This window comes from Camellia sinensis, chromosome 6 (genome assembly GCF_055761805.1).
Source record: "Camellia sinensis isolate YWXY chromosome 6, ASM5576180v1, whole genome shotgun sequence".
NCBI lineage: Eukaryota > Viridiplantae > Streptophyta > Magnoliopsida > Ericales > Theaceae > Camellia > Camellia sinensis.
Window position 1 is genome coordinate 174,343,687 of NC_138966.1, and position 21,382 is coordinate 174,365,068.

The 21,382-nt window shown below is 35.0% G+C and overlaps 2 protein-coding genes and 1 long non-coding RNA gene across 3 annotated transcripts; all 3 read left to right on the forward strand.

Moving 5' to 3' along the window:
• Nucleotides 1-5,586: 5,586 nt before the first annotated feature.
• Nucleotides 5,587-9,204, forward strand: LOC145793834 (uncharacterized). Its single transcript, XM_082876706.1, has 4 exons — nt 5,587-7,895; nt 7,987-8,184; nt 8,398-8,485; nt 8,566-9,204. The coding sequence occupies exons 1-4, from the start codon at nt 5,587-5,589 to the stop codon at nt 9,202-9,204; spliced, it is 3,234 nt and encodes a 1,077-aa protein (XP_082732832.1).
• Nucleotides 9,205-9,460: 256 nt separating this feature from the next.
• On the forward strand, nt 9,461-10,463 carry LOC145793835 (uncharacterized). The gene is made up of 2 exons (XM_082876707.1): nt 9,461-10,199; nt 10,287-10,463. The coding sequence occupies exons 1-2, from the start codon at nt 9,636-9,638 to the stop codon at nt 10,461-10,463; spliced, it is 741 nt and encodes a 246-aa protein (XP_082732833.1). The 5' UTR covers nt 9,461-9,635.
• Nucleotides 10,464-14,223: 3,760 nt separating this feature from the next.
• On the forward strand, nt 14,224-19,058 carry LOC145793044 (uncharacterized). The gene is made up of 3 exons (XR_014333550.1): nt 14,224-14,323; nt 17,284-17,665; nt 18,570-19,058. It is a non-coding gene; the product is annotated as an uncharacterized LOC145793044 (long non-coding RNA).
• The last annotated feature ends 2,324 nt before the right edge of the window (nt 19,059-21,382 follow it).

Consider the following 21,382-nt stretch of genomic DNA (forward strand, 5'->3'; position numbering starts at 1 on the left):
CGTGTTTACCACTCCTAGCAAGGATTTCGTCCCTAACCTTATCCTTCTGTCTGTCACTGGCCATCTATTCTTTTTTCTTTCCCACAGACGGCGCCAAATTGTGTGAGTGAATTTCTGACCACACTACCAAACTCAGTATTCAGTTGGAGAGCACTGGCAGAATAAATGACACCTGACTGACCTGCAACAGAAAAACAAGATTCCGACGGTGGTTCGTCCACCCGGGGGCACTCCGACGATCAAGTCAGTATATCTCCTAAAGATAATCAATAGTGCTAATCTTACTGTTCAGAATATCAATTGCGTACCTTAGACCAATCGGGGGTGCCTCTCTTTTATAGTTAATTCAATCCTAGTCCCCATAAAAGCCTAGCTTCAATGGACTTCTGCTCAGTACTTATCCTGGACTCTCCAAGAGATAAAGATAAACTCTCTAAGAGCGTTATCCTTATCCATGCTGCAGTCCTTTCTCATTTTAGGACTCTCGTGCCTTATCTGCTTATCTCGGATTCCGATATCTTCGGAGATAACCTCGGCCTAGCCGAGATAACCTCGGCGTCATGACCAGGACACGTGGCACCTCGGCTGACACGTCGGCGTCACCTTGGCCACGTGTTGATACTCAAAGAATATATCCCCACAGTTAGGGTTGACTATTTTTCAACATGAATCTAAGTATGACACGACTCAATAATATGAATTATTAGTTATATATTTTAATATTCACTAAGGGATGTCATAACATTTTCTTAATCTTTTATTTAACTCCATCTAACTGAATAAAAAAGTATGTAAAATAATAATTAAGGCTAATATCTTTTTTTCATTTAAGATATGTATTTTTTTATTACCTATTTTAGAGGCAATCTAATAAAAAATATATAGTAATAAGGTATAATTTTTTTAATTAGAAAAATGCAATTGAATTAAAATCAAACATTCTATGAATAATTTCATGTAGTAGAAATAAATTTTATAAAATTCAACTTATGGAAAAAATTTTAATCTCTTCATACACTTGCCAAGTTAATTTTAACTAAAATTAAAAGTTTTCACATTAAATATTAATTAGACACAAATCAAAATAACACAATACAACAACATGAAAATAAATGAATTGAACTACTATTAAAGTAATCATAAAATAAAACGACATGATACACTCACCTAATTGGGGGCCCTAAATTTTGTTCAAAATTGGGGGCTCGAGGCAACCGCCTTAGTTGCCTCACCTCAGGGCCGGCCCTGTGTCCAGCGAACGTTCTGGACATTCTGACAACTTTTAGATGTTCAAAACACTCTGGTGATACTTCGGCGACTTTCTAGTGATGTTGAACATTTTGACAAGACTCCGGTTACCGTTTGACGAAAGTCCGGCGATGATAGAATGTAGCAGCATTTGTAAATTTAAAAAAAACAATGGTAATAATTAAAAATATGTTGGATTAATTAGTGCAAATGTTTTGTTTTGGAACTAGATGAATTTTGAATTTTATGTATGAGACTTACCGGTAAATTTTCCAAATAAAAAATAAAAAATTATGCTTCAAATCCTCAATTTAGTCTAGTACTTTTTTAATGTATAGTTAAATTCTATTATTAAAATAAGTGAACTATAAACTGAGTCGAATTGAACGTATAATATATATATATATATATATAAGTCATTACTTACTATAGATTTAAAAGTATTTTTCATAATCCTATATAATACTTATATTAAACCTAATTTGGGTAATCTCATAACCCTAGTTGCTTGATAGTCTCTCTAATATGATTTATTGATAATGGTTACTTGAACAATGGTTTTATTGACAACTGAATTACTTACTACTTTTGTTGAACAATATTTTTGTAGATCAATTGTGACCATAATAGATTAATATAAATCACGGTTCCAAATCAAACCAAATCACATCATATTGATTGATTTGATCTAGTTTAGTTTCATGATTTTTATAATTTGGTTTGATTTTAAATTTATGGAACTATATGTAACAATTTATTTCTTAATTCACTACAACAAAAAGCATTTTTTGCGACGTTTTTTAGCAACAAAATTGAATTTGGTTGCCAATTGTATTTTTTTGGCGACAATATACGTGTTGGTCGCCAAAAAATACACCATTAGCAACAAATATTTAAATTCGTCGCGAAAAATGGTTGGCGCCAATTTAATTTTTCGCGCGGGAGCGCTAAAAAAGTTTTGGCGACGCAATTAATATATGGCGACGAAACTGTTTGTCGCCAATTTTCGACTTTTTGGCGACAGAATTAAACTAGTCGCTGAAAGGTGAGTGCTATTTATGGCAACGAAATTATTTTCGTCGCTAATAAATTTATTATCAAAACGACGTCGTTTTGAATCTGTCTTTTTTTTTCTTTTTTTTTTTAAATAAGTGAATAAACAAAACTGACCTAAAAGAGACTTCTTCATCTTCTCATTTCAGAATTTGCAGCGGCACAAACAGAGGCGGCACAAACAGGTATTTTTCTCTCCCTCTTCTTCGTCTCTCTTTCCCTCTCCCTCTCATTCTCCCTCTCCCTCTCCCTCTCAATCTCACTCACTCACACTGTGAGAGTTTCGAATATGTCTTTTTTTTTTTTTTTTTTAAATGACTTTTAAGTGAATAAACAAAAGTGACCTAAAAGGAGATTTCTTCATCTTCTCAGTTCCGAATCTGCAGCGGCACAAACAGAAGCGGCCCAAACAGGTATTTTTCTCTCCCTCTTCTTCGTCTCTCTTTCCCTCTCCCTCTCATTCTCCCTCTCCCTCTCACTCTCACTCTCACTCACTCACACTGTGAGAGTTTCGGACTGATATTGTGAGTTTCGGACTGATATTGTGATTTTCGGGATTGATCTATTCTAATTTTTGGACTAATTTTGAAACTAATTTTCGGGACTGGTATGTTCGGAATTTTTGGACTGATTTTTGTAAGAAACAAAATCTAGAGCTTTTTCAAGAGATGCAAGGATGGTTTATATAAGACTTTATAGAGAATTTATGGTGTCTTCTCTGTTCTTGTGATTGATTTTGGAGCTGTGATAATCTCTGTTCTTGTGATTGATTTTGGAGCTGTGAGAATTTTGGTGTCTGTCTCTGTCTCTGTTCTTTTTTATTTTTTATTTTTTTTTATTTCTTGGTGATGTATTATATAGCATTAGAAGGCAAAAAGGTAAATGGATGTTACCAACAAAACAGAGATCAAACTTAAGCTCATTTGTTTAAGTGAAAGTTATTTTTTATTTTCTGTATTTTCTATAGTTTTTTATGAAGGAAAACAAAAGTTAACAAAAAAATATATTTTTTATAGTCAATGAAAAATAATTTGTTTGGGTGAAAAATATTTTTCATTGTTAAAAAGTGAAAAAATATTGTTTGGATTAATATTTACCACCGCTGTCAGTGTGTCGATGAGGCCTATCGATTGTGAGCACACAGCATGACATGGCATTAAGAAGCATATGTTAATGGGATATTCAAGAGCATTGGCTGAGATCATCTTTGCCATTGGTTTAGATGGAGTATGCAAAATATGACTCTTGTTTTGTTTTGTTGGGTATGTGAATGAACCAGGGAACTTGCATTTTTTTTGTATTTTTATGCAAGTGGTGTGTCATGAGGGTGGACCACAGTTTTGTGTTGAATATTCTTACAAGTTACAACTATTCATTGCCCAAAAAATTATAGATATATTGTGTATCGGTGACCCTTTTAATAATTTCATCATATAACATTCATTTCATGTCCACTCTCCGTTAATTTCATGTACAGTGCGATTTTAATTTAAACTTTGATTTACAATTCAAATGTTATAGGTTATTGGCTAATGCGAAGAGATAAAAAAGCTGCAATCATTCGTTGGGGGCAATTACTACATCAAGTAAGCTTTGACTATATTTTAGGGCATTTTAAATTTATTTATCAAGTTAGTCATTTTAGTTTCTACACCTATGATCTTGAAACTATATAACCTTATTAAATTTAATAAGTCTAGTTGTCAAAAAAAATGGGACTAGATACGTCATTTAGCAACTTTAATATTTTAGTTGATTTTTTTATTTTTTTATGAAATGAAAAAGAATTATGTTTTGGATGATTTGTGGATTTTTTTTTTTTTTTTTGTAGGTGAATAGATAATTGTAAAAAAAAAAGTTGTTGATTAATGTATAGGACATGACATTTTGTTTTATTAACTATTTTTTTCTATTGACTATTTACCCAAAATATAAGTCCCAAACAGGCCTAAAAAGAAAACAGAAATAATCAGTTATCTTTTTGTAAAGTCTCTGGGTGAGTATGTGACAACAAAGCTAAAATCACACACTTTGATAAAATGAAGTCCATGAATAATCCCATAAGGTAATAAAGAGAATCTTAGTTGCAACTTTGTTCAAAGTTCCTGATTGAGATATGGATCACAAGGATACTGTGTAGGACCTCTCTATGTTTCAAACCAGTAATATAGATACCTAGTCAATATATATTTGGATCCAATTCTTTTAGGATAAATTGCACTTTTTCCCTTTATTTTTAGTCATTTTTTTATTTTTTTTATTTTGATCATTCATGTTTCAAGTTTTTTTCTAATTTACTCTTAAAACTAACTTTTGTTCAAAATTAGATAGAAAATGCATGTTTCCTGCCACATCATATAAAATGAGGGTTGTTTGTGGGACTACTGGGTGATAATTTGATTATCTGCTAATCTGTATCTGTTGGGTGATAATCTGATTTTTTGTTAATCTGGTTCTCTGCTGCTGTGTGGCTGGTCTGTATCTGTTGGGTGATAACCTGATGCTAATCTGCTAATCTGATGTGTGTCTGTTGCTGTTTTTGGCCTATGCTAGCACTGGTTCCATGGCTCTTTTTGTTTTGTTTGTATTTGGATTAGGTTGCATGCCTCTATTTTGGTTTGTAGTTGCTGTATTGCTTGCATCATCCCTCTCTTTTTGTTGATGTTTTCTTCCTTTCTGTAAGGTTATCCATCATCAATAAAGGGTTATTTGTTGTTGATTAAAAAAATAAAAAATAAAAGGGCAACTGTAAATTACCCTTCAGTTTATATGTGGTTCATGCCACATTATGGGACTGTTTTGTATGGTTTATATGAGTTGTTTATAGTTATTTATTATTTTTAGAATCAATTTAAACTGTTTTGTATAGTTTCTGTTTATAGTTTATTAGGTAAGAATAGTTTAAGAGCAATGCTACGTCTATTTAAAGTCTTGCTAACAATATTACAAAAAACATATATGTTCAAATATCATTGGAAAACAGCCATCAAGGCCAATAGGATGTTGGAAGATCACCATATAATTTGACTTATAGTTTCTTATACTATACAATGTCATCATGTGTACATGCAGCATCTTTAAATTAAATGTTAAATTAAAAAAATGTATTACAAGGTTTGGCTTTTTTGAGAGAAAATATTATTTTTTTATTGTTTCTCAATGTTTACCTAATGTTTTGAGCATTCATGATATGACAAACACTTATATGACTCAAGGAACTATTTGACATGTAATTCTCTAATTCAAAGGAATTTCACATAACCATGGCTTTGTAGGTGACCAAATATGGATAAGAGTTGGATGTTACTTAGGGATAGGATGAGTTCCCAGTATCGAGATGGGGTGAAGGCTTTTGTTCAATTTGTAATGATGAATGTAGAGCCAAATGATAAGATTCGTTGCCCATGTATGGACTGTTTGAATTGTGAACGACATACTTGTAAAATTGTGGAGTATCATTTAGTTGTGAAAGGGATGTCTCCTTCTTATAAGACTTGGGTGCATCACGGGGAATCTGTTCCCATGAATCAATCTCATGCATTGAATAATGACAACCACAATGACTTTGGAAGTGTTGGGGATAGAATGGAAGCAGAGACAGGCGAAGATCAAGATGAAATCCTAAATTTGTTAGAAGATGTTTACATGGGGACTACCATAAATGATGATGAAAATGAAGAGGATGAGGAGGAAGGTGACAATGACAATGACAATGACGATGATGTGGCTAACAATGTTGAAAAAGAGGGCGTGCCCAACTTTAACAAATTGTTGAATGATGCTCAAAGAGAGTTGTACCCTGGGTGTCGTAAGTTTTCTCTTTTATCATTTGTTGTTAAGATGCTTCATGTGAAGGTGTTGAACAAGTGGAGCAATAAGTCTTTCAACATGTTGTTGGGGATATTAAAGGACCTTCTGCCGGTAAGTGATCAAGTGATTCCATGGACCCTTTATGAAGCCAAAAAATTCTTACGTGCCTTAGGCTTAGGATATGTGTCGATTCATGCATACAAGTATGATTGTGCACTTTTCTGGAAAGAGAATGCAAATTTAGAGAATTGTCCGATTTGTCAAGAGTCTAGATACAAGTCGAATTATGGAAAAGGTAAAAAAGTTCCTCACAAGACCTTAAGATACTTCCCGTTGACATCAAGGTTGCAGAGATTATATATGTCGAGAAAAACAGCAACAGATATGAGATGGCATAAAGAGAAACGAGTAGATGATGGGATATTGAGACACCCGGCTGATGGTGAGGCATGGAAGGATTTTGATAGGCAACATCCTTTGTTTTCCCAAGAGAGTCGAAATGTGAGGTTAGGGTTGGCCACTGATGGTTTCAATCCTTTTGGAAACATGAGCAACTCGTACAGTATGTGGCCTGTGATTGTTATGCCTTACAACTTGCCTCCTTGGAAATGTATGAAACAAGCATTTAGTATGCTGTCATTGCTTATCCCTGGACCACAAGCACCAGGGAGAGATATCGATGTTTACATGCGACCATTAATTGATGAGTTGAAGGAGTTGTGGGAAGATGGTGTGCTTACTTATGATGCCTCAACTGAATTAAGTTTTCAAATGCATGCAGCTGTTATGTGGACAATTAATGACTTTCCTGCATATGGAAACTTGTCGGGATGGAGTACGAAAGGGTATTTGGCTTGTCCCACTTGTAACAAAAATGCTTCCTCACAACGGTTGAGAGGTAAGATAGGGTACACAGGCGCTCGTCGTTACCTGCCTGATGACCACCCTTGGCGAAGGAGTCGACTTTATAATGGTAAGACTGAGTTCCTGTCAAGACCTTTACAGTTATCAGGGGAACAAATCTTAGAACAATTGGATTCAGGGACATTCAAACCATTTGGAAAGCATCCAACCAATAAGAAAAGAAAAAGGGAAAATCCAGTATTGAATTGGACAAAAAAAAGCATCTTCTTTGAGTTGCCATATTGGAAAACACTTAAACTCCGACACAACCTCGATGTTATGCACATAGAGAAGAATATATGTGATAGTTTGCTTGGAACATTACTGAGTATAGATGGGAAGAACAAAGACACAGAAAAAGCACGCATGGATTTGGAAGATATGAAAATAAGGAAGGAGTTGCACTTAAAAAGGCGTGCCGATGGATCTTTTGAAAAGCCCCCAGCATTGTACACTTTGTCCTCAGATGAAAGATATGGTTTTTGTGAGTTTTTAAAGTCAATTAAGTATCCTGATGGTTATGCAGCAAACATCTCAAGGTGTGTGAACACAAAAGGTGATAAGTTAACAGGCCTAAAAAGTCATGATTGTCATGTCCTCATACAGCGACTTCTTCCCATTGGAATGCGTGGATATCTTCACAATGATATTTGTGTCGCATTATTTGAGTTGGGAAATTTCTTCCAAGAGCTTTGCTCGAAGACATTGAAAATGAAGAATTTGGAAATATTAGAAGATCGCATAATATTCATACTATGCAAGTTAGAAAAAATTTTCCCACCAGCGTTTTTTGATGTGATGGTCCATTTGGCGATTCATTTGCCGCGTGAAGCCATTCTTGGTGGACCTGTGCAATATCGGTGGATGTACCCCATTGAAAGGTACTTACTAACTTATTAAAACACTAGAATACTTAAATTGTAGCACAACCTGCATATGTATTTATAAAAATATGAGTGTGTGTGTAATAAGATTATTCTATTGTTTGTTTCATATGCTGCTTGGAACTTTAAAAGGATATGTTGCAAATCGAGCTCGTCCAGAAGGTTCGATCACAGAAGCTTATGTTGTCAAGGAGTGTCTCACATTTTGCTCGATGTATGTGGGTGGGATTGAAACTGTATTTAATCGAGAGGAACAGAATGTCGATGTTAGTGTGCATGAGTCAGGGTTAGAGGTCTTCGCGTAAAATGTTCGTCCTTTTGGGCTAATAACAAGGGTTTCTAACGTGTCTCAAAAAGAACGTGAAATGGCTCATTGGTTTGTCTTGAATAATAGCCTCGAGCTTGACCATTATCTAGAGTACGTTCTTAATCTTGTTTTTTTTGTAGAATTATGTTTTCAATATAATATGTTACTTATGAATCATATGTTTGTAAGTAGGCAACACAAGAATCTTTTAGAAAATGAAGGTGTACGTGACATCACAAATAGACAGAAAAAGGAATTCCCCAAGTGGTTCAAAGAACATGTAAGATATAATCCCAAACTTTATTTAGCTACACTTATATGAATACTAACATAATGATTGAAATTGATGTCGTTATGTAGATGAACCAATTACGAGCTCAAGGATTACCAGAAGCAACTGATGATTTGTGGTCATTAGCAAATGGTCCTAGTATGAATGTTAACTTGTATTTAGCTTGCATTTCCAATGGTGTTCGATTTCATAGTAAGGATCGTGATAGTAGTCATAAATGCCAAAATAGTGGGTTAGTTGTGGAAGGGGAGCATGAGAGACAAACAATTAACTTTTATGGGTACTTGAATAGAGTGTGGGAGATGCATTACATACTTGGACATCGAGTTGTTTTATTCCAATGCGAATGGTTCAATACCGGTAGTAATGGAACATTACATACCGATACACATTGCACAAGTATTGATGTTAGAAGTCGATGGTATAAAGATGATCCATTTGTCTTACCAAGTCATGTGAAACAAGTTTTTTACGTTAATGATACAAAGTTAGGCGGACATTGGAAAGTCGTAGAAAGACTACAACATCGAGGAATATGGGATGTACCAGAACAAGATGGCTTTGAACCTGAAAATGTATTGCAACAAAATGAAACAACTGATGTTGTCCCAGTGAGCGTTGAAGACCCCGTGACAATCTCAGTTCATAGGAATGACATTGATCCTCAAATTATCCCAAGTGAGGTGGTTTTACAATCAGTTAATTGAGCACACAACGATGGTGTTGATGAGGAAGAGGGGTGCGATAATGAAGATGATTACTACGAGCATTGACTATTCGAGAAGATGAGCTACATAATCATTTTGATTGTAATATAGATTTTGACATAGAACTTTAATTGTTGTGTGATTGTAATATGTTTTGATGACACTGTTGTTTAAGTGCCTTTGAGTTTGAGTACAATGACAATTCTGCATGAATTTTTTATTTATTTATTTATTATTTTTGTATATATGTGTTTGTGTGTGTCCCTATCTGTCTCTCTTTGTCTAATTTATTTTTTTTGTTTCTTATGTTATGTTATTGTTTAGTTATTACTTATGTTCTGACATTGATTCTATTATATAGCCATTGATATTAATGTAATTGCTTATTTTACATATGCTTCACACATGTAATTGTTGAGTTGTTGTGCTAGATGGCAGGCCCTGGTAAAGTTCGACATGCAGCATCATCCAAAGTTCTTCTACCTTCCCAACAAGCTGCAGCTAGAATTGCTGCCCCTACTCAGCATGCACCACCTATTTTAACCCCATCTATTCAGAGTGTACCATCTACAAATGCTCTAAGTATCCAGCCTACACCACCGACAAATGCAACTACTACCCAGGTTGCACCATCTACAAATGCAACTACAGCCCAGGCTGCACCATCTACAAATGTAGCTACTACTCAGGCTGCACCATCTACAAATGCAACTACTACCCATGATGTGCCATCTACCACTAGTTTGCGTACTCGTTCTAGACAAGTCAGGGGTCAGACTCGAGGGAAGAGCATAGCACGTCTCATAGCTAACAATGGTGGTAAAAAACTTCCTGTTTGGATCCCTGCAGATGCGAAGGTGCCAGTAGGACCTTATGCCACTCCATTTGCAAATGAACTTGGCTTACAGATAAGGATGGCTGCACCAATCATTGGTATAAAAAAGTGGGACAAGATTGATGAGATTCATAAAGCCCCAATCATTCAAGCAGTTCAGGTACATGTATTTGCTACTTTTCAGATAATTAGATTATCACCATTACTTGCATTTTGATATTAATAAAAGCATTCATTATATTTGTAGGATAAATTTGAGATTGTTGATTATGATGAGGATGAAGAGGTTCGGAAAGGAGTCAATAAAAAGTGTAAAACTCTTTACAGAAGTTGGCGTAACAAGATGAAGACTCATTACTCGAAGTTGGTAGACGCTGGTGTTAACCATACAAAGGGGTCGATTCTGAGGCTTGGGTATACATGATCAATCATGTATGGCTTGATGAAGATTATCAGGTAAAATTTCCTAATTTGAAGAATCATGTAATTTCAATTTAATTTTACTAATCAATTAATTTTGCAGAACTTGGCTAAAAAAGCAAGGGATAGTCGAGCGAGGTTACCATATAATCATACAATGGGCTCCAAGTCATTTCAAGCTGCAATGTATAAACAGGTGATGCATTTATTATATCTAACATAATGATTGAAATTAATTATGTATGTTTACTTTTAAATGGAATTAGGGTACCGAGAAGACTGACTTTGTAGACTTCTACAAAGATTCCCATTGGAACAAGAGAAAGTCGAATTGGGTAGCCCCGATATGTGGTCAATTACATGTAAGTATGCCAATTAATAGAGTTACATATTTATGTAAATGATGGTATTTGTTGAAGTTGTTTACAAATTGATAGGAAGCTTTGAAAAAGTGACATGATGAGTCTTTAGAGCCTGGGGCAATACCTTTAACTCAGGAGCAGCTGTCAATTGAGATTCTTGGAAAGAAATCGGGATACTTAAAAGGCTTTGGAGTTGGTCCAAAACCATCATCATCCAGATCTTCTGTTACTGCACAAGCACATACTGAGGTGGTTTCGAGCCTACAAAAAGAACTAGAGTCATTGAAGAATTTGTCCGAGATCCAGCAAGAACAAATTGCAGCCCAGAACCTGGTAGCACAAGAGCAAGCTAAAATGATTGAAATGCAAAACAAAAGATTTGAAGAGATTGAAAAGTTTATGAGGATGACCAAGGATCAGGCAGGCATGCAGGTTGATGAAAATAATTATTCATCAGAGGAATCTTATTGACAAACACTTTTGTAAGTATATTTTTCATAATTTACTTTTCAAATCAGCACAAGCATTTCATTTAATATGTCTGGTTGTGTTGAACAAACAAGACCTCGATTGGATCTCCGGTTAGAAAATTAGAAGAAAAATTGTAAAATACAAGACTTAAAAGGCCTGTTCGGGGGCCGAAATTGCGAAATGACCACCGAAACCACTGAAACTTGGCACGGACAGCTGGTTAAGGCCTAAATAGACTTGTAGGAACAAACGAGACCTCAATTGGATCTTCGGTTAGAAAATTAGAAGGAAAATTGTAAAATACAAGACTTAAAAGGCCCGTTCGGGGGCCGAAATTGCGAAATGACCACCAAAACCACTGAAACTTGGCACGGACAGCTGGTTAAGGCCTAAATAGACTTTTAGGAACAAACGGGACCTCAATTGGATCTTCGGTTAGAAAATTAGAAGGAAAATTGTAAAATACAAGACTTAAAAGGCCCGTTCGGGGGCCGAAATTGCGAAATGACCACCGAAACCACTGAAACTTGGCACGGACAGCTTGTTCAAGCCTAAATAGACATGAAGGAACAAACGGGACCTCAATTGGATCTCCGGTTAGAAAATTAGAAGGAAAATTGTAAAATACAAGACTTAAAAGGCCCGTTCGGGGGCCGAAATTGCAAAATGACAATCGAAACCACCGAAACTTGGCACGGACAGCTTGTTCAAGCCTAAATAGACTTGTAGGAACAAACGGGACCTCTATTGGATCTCCGGTTGGAAAATTAGAAGGAAAATTGTAAAATATAAGACTTAAAAGGCCCGTACGGGGGCCGAAATTGTGAAATGACCACCGAAACCATCGAAACTTAGCACGGACAGCTAGTTAAGGCCTAAATAGACTTGTAGGAACAAACGGGACCTCAATTGGATCTTCGGTTAGAAAATTAGAAGGAAAATTGTAAAATACAAGACTTAAAAGGCCCGTTCGGGGGTCGAAACTATGAAATGACCACCGAAACCATCGAAACTTAGCACGGACAGCTTGTTCAAGCCTAAATAGACTTGTAGGAACAAACGGGACCTCGATTGGATCTTCCGTTAGAAAATTAGAAGGAAAATTGTAAAATACAAGACTTAAAAGGCCCGTTCGGGGGCCGAAATTGCAAAATGACCACTGAAACCACCGAAACTTTGCACAGGCAGCTTGTTCAAGCCTAAATAGACTTGTATGAGCAAACTTGTATGAGCAAACAGCACCCGATTGGACTTCCCGTTACAAAATTAAAATCAAAATTGTGAAATTCATATCGAGGTTTTTTTTTTTTTTTTTTTTTTTTTTGGTCAATCTAATATTGTTTTGTTTTTTCATGTGACAGATTGGCAGTGGTGGAAAATAGTTTGGGCTGCATCAGAAGATTTGATTTTGTGTTTTTGGAAATATTTTGACATAGGATTTTGGTAAATGATTTATGGATTAAATGTTTAGCATCAAAATATTTGGTGTTGTATTTTTGCAAATATTTTAACATAGGATTTTAGTAATTGACTTGTTGGTTAGATGTTTAACATCAAAATATTTGGTTGTAATTTTGAAAATATTTTGACATAGCATTTGGTAATGTATTTATGGGTTTGATGTTAGTAGTTTGTAAGTACTTTGGCATGCATGTTTTAGATTGTCAGAGAATTGTAATTATGTTTATTGGGATTTTTCATAGCTATTAATTTTGAATTAGTATGAATGTCTTGCACAGGTGTATTATTATTCACATTACATTTGTGTATATATTGTGCACAGGAAAACAGGTGTTTTGGATTATTTTGAACAGGAAAATTATTAAAATCAAAATTTATGTACTGAATTTTTAGTGACAGGTGGTAATTTGGTCGCTGTTAATGTATTTGGCGACAACATATTGTTTTTGTTGCTAAAAGTTAGTGGTTATTCCAAGAACTTTTCGCAACCAAAACTTATTTGTCGCTAAAAACGTGATTTTTAGCGACCAAATTAATTTTGTCGTTAAATAGTACTTTTGGCGACGCATTTATTTGTCGCTAAAACTACAGGGCCTATCCAAATTTCAACCTTTTAGCAACAAATTGTAATTTTATAGCGACAAAATATATGATTTTTGGCGACAAATTTTCTTGTTGCTAAATGTCTACATACGGCGACAATTTCTGATTTCGTCGCCAATACTTTTAGTGACAGGCCTTTGGCGACAAATTGTATATTTGTCGCAGATTCTTTTGGTGACGAAATGTGTACTTTTGGCGACCAATTTCTGGGTCGCCAAATGTGTATTTTGTTGTAGTGATTTTCTCTTGCGGCCAAGTTTGACAAGTTAAAAAAAAGTCAAAAAGTCAAAAAATTACTCAAAAAGTTAAAAAATTATCACTATTCATTAAAAATTAAAAATTACGGTTCCACAACTCTCAATAATTTTCCCTTACACACTAATTTATACAATTTTTTAATACATATTTTTTCATAAAAAGTCAAAAAATTAATCCAAACATTCATATTTTTTTTTCTTAATTTTTTAGTCCAAAAAGACAAAAAGTACACTTATTTAGACACTCCAAACAACCCCTAAATCAAACCAAATCAAAATATGTTCATCCCTATTTTTGAGATTTGTATTTTATTTTAAAAATATATATATAATTAGGGACAGTTTGAAGACATAAAAGGTTCAACAATAAGAAAGAATGTATGATTTTTTTTTATTTTGTTATTATTATTATTATTTTTTTTTTTGTGTGTGTGTTAATTTCTCTTTTCTTTACCTGTTCAAATAGTACGAAATTTCTTGGATTTCCATAAAGTCCAACAAATGTAGCTTTATTTGAAAAAGTCCCCAAAAAATTCTCAAAATGGAAACAATGTTTTCTGTATTTCAAAATATACCCCAAAAAGAATCCCAAAGAAAATTATGCAATGAAATTCAACCCCTCTCTCTCTCTCTCTCGCTTCTGAGAAAGAAAAAAAAAATGAAATCGAACGCGTAAGCATCTACCAGATTTTCTCGGCTCTGTTCAAGAGGTAACCCTCTATCCATCCATGGATTTTGATTCGTCTACTAAATCTCTAGATTGAACAATCTCTTCTTTCAATTCTCTCTCTACACATCATATTTATATATATACATGATAAACAAACACAATAACAATCAAAGAACCATCAAAGAACAAACCACAAACACAAATGGCATCATTAGTCACACACTTCGCCACATTCCTCTTCCTCTGCCCTGTGGGAATTCGCCGCCTCGTCTCCTCTTTCTCTCTCTACCTCAAAAATCCTTGTCTCTACCGATCAAAAACATGGTATTTCTCAGAACCCAAATGGAAAAACTTTGACTGTTATACCCTCCTCATTGCTTTACCCATTGCCTCTTTCTCTGACCTTTTCATCTTTCTCTCTTTCTCTGGCCACCCCACCCACCGATTCGCCTTCTTGCAGCAATCAGCACTTGTTTCTCTCTTCTGGGTTCTCGTCATTCTCATCATTTTCCGGGAAAATTTCGACCCTTTTTCCATTCCTGAGAATTTCATATTCATTTTTGCTGGAATTTTGTTTCTCATCGAGTATATGTTGATGGGTGAAGGAATTACAGGTCTTGGTGGTGTTGTGTATGACTTGTTGGGTGGATTGACACTTGTTTGTGCTGCTTGTTGCTTGTATCTTTCGATTAGACCGGCGGTGTTTTTCTCTGAATTCTTGTTGTCTTCAGGACTCGTCTTTAAGGGCACTTGGGCATTGCAAACTGGGTTGTCTTTGTATACTGATACTTTTGCATTGAAGGGTTGTGACAAAATTGCTCTCTACCCAGCTCAGGGGAAGACTGATGTTAAGTGTGACCTTGATGAAGATAGGTTAAGAGGTATTGCCTTGATGAATCTCTTGTTCATTGGGCATGCAATTGTGGTCTTGATTGTGAGTTTGGTGTTGTTTGGGTTATTATGTCATCATCGGAACTTGAGGTCTGTTGAGGCAAGCGGGCCATTGTTGGCACAACTTGAATCTGATAGTATGCTGATGCAGGCATTTCCTGAATTTGAAATAGAATAAGAGTTTTTGGGTCTGTTTTCTTTTTTATTGTGGTACAGAAAATGGGTGTGGATGGTTTTTATCACTTTTGAGTTGTCATAGATTTGTTCATTGCCTATGGGTAGATAGTGTAAACCTTTTTTTTTCTTCTCTATTTTCCCCCATATACCTGTTGTTGGCAAACAGACATTTTTTCCCCTGCCGTATGCTTAAATAAAAATTAGTTGTTATCTTGTGTTTCTTACCTTTTTATGCTGAATATTAATTTTCCATCACTAATGGTATTGTGAATTGGTTGAAGCAAAGTGTCCCTTTGTGTTCATATCTCTTCAATAAGCAATTAGTTTTATTTATCTGTAATTGTGGGCTGTTTTACACCCAACTTTATTGTTTAGGTCCACCTTTCATGGTTTTTTGAAACTATAGTTTGGGTTATAACCTTGTTAGTGTGTGGTGAAAGTTCAACTTATATCTGTAGCCATTGAAGAGTGATTTCCTTTTCAAGAGACTGTTTTTGTCAAGCTGCTAGTTGTGACATGGGTTGGGCTTTGATTCTATTGTCTTCATTGCTTTAATGGTGAAGATGGCTGTTTGTGATAAACAGTTCAAAAATTCATTGTTGAGTTTCGGGCACAAGTTTCTGGCAGTATGGGTTCTGTGTATCTAGTCTTCATCTGAGGAATTTTACTACCATTACCTAGCTTCTGGCACATTGTTATTTAAATCAGTCTCTCAAGTTGTCGCATATAAGTAGTTCAAAAATACTCTGAAAAATCTAGTCACAAACACATTGGTTTAGGTATTTTTGTGTATCAAATCCATGCAATACATCTACTTTGAATGCGCCTACACTAGTATGCACATATCAAAGAGCCTGGACTAGTCTCCGCTACATTAAAATCTTTGGCCATGATAGTCATATACCGTGTTTCCTCAGGCAGCACCATAGTAAATTATGAAATAATAATGTTATAACCATATTATGGGCTTAAGATTAGATAAATTAAAACAAAACCCACATATGTCCACACTTCCGGAAAAAGAATAGAGGTGGATACCCTTCCTAGTCTCCAAGTAGGATGTTATGTGTGTCATGTGTCTATGAATGTCCAACAAGGTGATACGTTGATTATACAAGAACTTGAGATTCCCATGGGGGGTGTGGGAATGAAGTTCCTACTTAGCGTGGCAATCTCATTATGCCTTGAATGGTAACCAAAATGATTTTCCATGTCTTAGATGTATGCAAACTATGCAATGAAGGAGACTTGACATTAGATTACCATTTCACGTCCATGCCTGCCATCCAAACCTCAGGGTTTGCAGGCCGCCAGACTTTTTTGGATGTTTTGACACTATATGTGTAAGAGCACAAGATGTCCAAAATGGGGAGTAATCAGTTGCAAAGTTGCTATACCTATATTATGTGACTATAGATAACATTTTCCTGGAATATGGGATTTTCAAATGCTTTTATTCATCGAAGATTATTCACAGTGACAAAGCAGGAATTAGAGGGACCATCCCAAGAAGGGCCATGGTTCAATCTATTGCCTAAACTTATTTTGTGTCTGCAAAAATATTGAACAGCGATTAAGCTCAAAGGATTAAAAAACGTGTTTTGTAGTTTCAGCAATGCAACAAAACTAGATGAAGACAGAAGCCTATGAGAGAGAGATGGAAAGATCACATGAAACAACAATAAAATTCAGATTATGTTGCAGATTTTTTTTTTTAATTATTTTAGTTTCACTGTCTGAAAATAATTCGGTTTGCTAGTAGTTCCATGGGATGCGATCTTGATATGTTCAGTTTTTGCTTGAATTCTTCAAAATGGGAGAAATCCCACACCACTTTTTCTAGTTGTTACTTTTTGTTCTTTTTGTGTAAGTCTATCCTGCATCAAGTTTAGAGAAAGAATGTAATTTAACAAGAGTATGTGTGTGCTGAAGAACGACAGGATCAAAGTGAATCATAAGATGGAGATAAACCAAATATTTATGGTTGAAGTAGAAACACAGGTGAACCTTCAGCGAGTCATATGTGAATGATTGAGGCAATGAAATGACTTGAAAGTGATCTGAATTAGAAGATCTGAAATTGTATTAGCTCAATGTTGTTTGGGACTCTTTAGATGAAGCCTTAATAGTGCTCATTTGATTTTCAAGTTGTGCCATAGTACCTCATGTCTTGCAGCGTACATACCACAACTGGTTGCTAAAGTGGCACCTACTGATCCAATATTTTCTTTCACATTCTGGGATTTGAACTAACCACCAAGGGACTCAGACATGAGAGTTGCAACAATGTACAGTCAGTGAAAGGATATTTGAGGTAATTCTCTTTTGGACCCCTTGATTCCATTTTATTTGACCAGATAGAAACTTATGATTGGGATTAGAATAGAAGAAAACATCTATTGGACATGAAATTTGACCACTCAACTTATTATTATTTGTCGTTTTGAGTCCTTTGTGGTATCTGTATATATATATTTTAAGTGGGGTTTAGAAAATTGTTTAATGAGGGGAGACGTGCAGGATTTCCTTTGTTTTGGTGGAATATGTTTTAAAGAAATATTTGTTGTATTTTTTGGCATTGGTATGATTGAAAACGAAATCAATGGAAAATATTTTCTATGATAATGGGTTTTTTTTTTTTTTTTGGAACAATTCTATGATAATGGGTTGATTTGGGTAAAAAAATGTTTTCTATTTTTAAATGTGGAACACATTTTTTGAACTAGAACTTACCAACACCAACATCTCTGCTACCCTCCACTACCACCTCACCACCCAGCACCATGGTCAACACTACAACCACCACCGACACCCTGCCACTACCACAGCCACACCAACACCAGCACATCATTTTTAAGGTCACAACCAAATACCGAAAAATGATTTATGCAAAAACTATTTCCCAAAAGTGTTTTTTGCAGAAAAAAGTTCTCTAAAAAAATCTTTTTGGCCGAAACAAACTGAATGTTGGTCATTTGAGATTTCTGGCATGTTGCATTACCATTTCAATGTCTTGATTTCATTACACTATACATGTACATTGAGGGTATTTATTCTATTCATTTAACCTGATTTTAAAAAAAAAAAAATTCCAGGGAGTTGGATATCTCACTGAACCCATGTTTGATAAAATCTGCCAGAAAGATATTTTAGATTGGGATAATTTTCCTCTCCCCAATCAACAAACTATGGGTTTCACTTGTTCTCTTCTCTCACAGGACTGGATATATCCAGTTGACTTTTTGCCAGAAGGATTTGGAAGGCAGAAGTGACAGCTCTTCCTCCTCCTCCTCCCCCACATGGATATGGTGGTCAACTATGTTAGAACTAACTACCAGCCAAAACTATCAAAGAAGCTTATGCCAGCACAAAATCATTGCTGGACCCATTGTTGGAAATCTACCTGGAAAACACATTTTCATGTCTGCCAAACAACTCAAGTGCACAAGACAAAGAAAGAGCAGTTCTATTCGTGCTGACAGTTGGCTTGAAATTAATTGATGTGTTGAGTATTGATTCGTTAGTATTAAGAGTGGATCCATGCCATAACACTGACCAATCAATGCTCAATATATCAGATCAGTTGGTTTCATTGATCATCAGCTTGTATACCATTTTTTGCAAAGAAATTACTTCCACCCTGTTTAATCTTGGATTGAAGAAATGCTACTATCTCCTTTGCTTATACATAGCTCCTACTTTGTCAATGTTTTAAGTGGTTTTCTTTCTTATACAATTTCGTTATTGTGCTTGCAGAAGATCAAAATAATTTGCTGCTCTTGTGTTTCTTGATGACTGCTTTCTTTATGGAACTTAAAGGCCGTTGCATTGGCAAGTACTGATTGAAAATTTATCTTCTTCTTTTTTTCCCTTTTCTTTTTTTCACTAAACTTGAAACCAAATATGTTGTCTTGTGTGATCGGTATTTGAAATATACACAAAACTAACAAAATTTACAATCTTAAATGAAGTAGTGTTATTCAAATTAATAATGTATACATTACAAACTGAAGTGGTATTATTGAATGCATTTAAAAATAAAAATAAAAAATCACTGAAAGGGATATAAAATGTTGTTTTGGTGTCACATCAATTTATTGATGACATTATTTATTTTGCGATGCCACATGAACACCATATATAAATTAATAATAAAATAAGAATAATCTTTCGTAACTCGAAATTCTTTTGTCCCAAATGGCTCTACTACTCAAAACGATGTTGTTTTGGGTAATTTTTTTTTTTTCTCTTTCTTTCCCTCTTATATTTGGACGAAGAGAGAAGAAGAGAGACAAAAGGAGAAAAAGAGAAGAGAAAGCAAGAGAGAAGAGGGAGGGGGAAGAGAGAGAGCACTCGTCTCTCCTTTGCCGAATGGCTTGATCGCCGCCGCCATCGTCAAATCACAATTGTCAATCGCTGCCTCCGATCTCTGATTCTTCTCCATCGCCCGGCCACAACCAGTCTGGTTGAACACAAATTTGTTCCCTCTTCTCTCTCTTCCCTCTTCCTCCCTCTTCTCTCTCTTTCTCTTTCTCTTCTTCTCTCTTCCTCCGTCTGTTTCAAGATATAAGAGGGAAAAAAAAAATGCCCAAAATCTGTATATGATGATGATGCATTGAAAAATAAATTCAAATGATGATGATGATGATGCTGGCCGGAAGAAAAAAAAAATTGAGCTTGATTTCAGTTTGGTGATTGTGAATAGAGGGAGAGAAAGAGATGAACAGAGGAAGAGAAGAAACAAATGAGAAAAGAGAAAGAAATATGGAAAAAAAAAAAACAAATCAAAATGACGTCATTTTGAATTCAAATCATTTCGAGTCAAGTATTTTTCGAACTACGTAGTAGCGCTCTAAAATAAAATACATTAATAAATGTGAGAGTTACACTGAGACCACGTCAGAAAAAAATAAGAGTAAAAGGTTGAGAATAAAGATAATAGTGTGCCAATAAAAACACACACTCTCTCTCTCTCTCCTGCCAACCATAGCTTTGGATGTTCTGGAAGGATACCTTTCGTTAGTTCAAAAGAAAAACTTCCATAATGTATAATTTTTTAATAATTCAACCCTTTCCATGAATCACTAACGATGAACCAAACATATAAAAATAAAAACTATGAACCAACCAACCAACCAACCAACCAAACAATGCTACTATTGACGACAACGAAATTAACGAACCTACGCCTGAAGACAACTTCACACTCCACAATTGGATCCCACATTCTGTAACGACCAAATACATGTATACATATATATATATATATACATACATATAATGCTATGGAAGATATGTATCATATACCCTCACTACAAGAAAAAGCACAAATGGCGACTAAAATGAAGAATTTCGTCGCTGAAAGTTGACCAAATGGCGACTAAACTTGATTTAGTCGCCAAAAATGAAGCCTTTTGCCGACTAAAATGAATTAGTCGCCGAATACCAAGGATTTAGCGACTAAACTGTTTGTTGGTCGCCGAATGTAACAGTTTTGCCGACTAAAGGGTGTTTGGTAGCCAAAAGCGACGGTTTTTGGCGACTAAAATAATTTAGTAGCCAAAAGTTATGGTTTTGGCGACTAAAAACCATTTTAGTCGCCGATTATGGGTCTTTTGCCGACTAAAAAAAGATTAGTCGCTGAAAATGAAGATTTTTGGCTACAAAAAAAAATTAGTAGCTAAAAACAGTGAATTGGCGACTAAATTTCAATTTAGTAGCCAAAACGGGACGTTTTTGGCGACTAAAAACAGATTTAGTCGCGAAAAGTGCTATTTTTAATTTAAACATATTTTTTTAGCGACAACAAATTAATTAGTAGCCCAAAAATCATAGAATTGGCGACTAAATAATTGATTTAGTCGCCAAAAGTGGCCTACATTTTTTTTTAATAAATAATTTATTTTTTACATAAATTATATTCAATAAAAATAATTATATTTACAGATATGGTTTTGTATAAATACCGGTCAAAATAGTATATAAATAATATATATTGCATATATAATCATGTGAGGTTCAAGTGGCATAG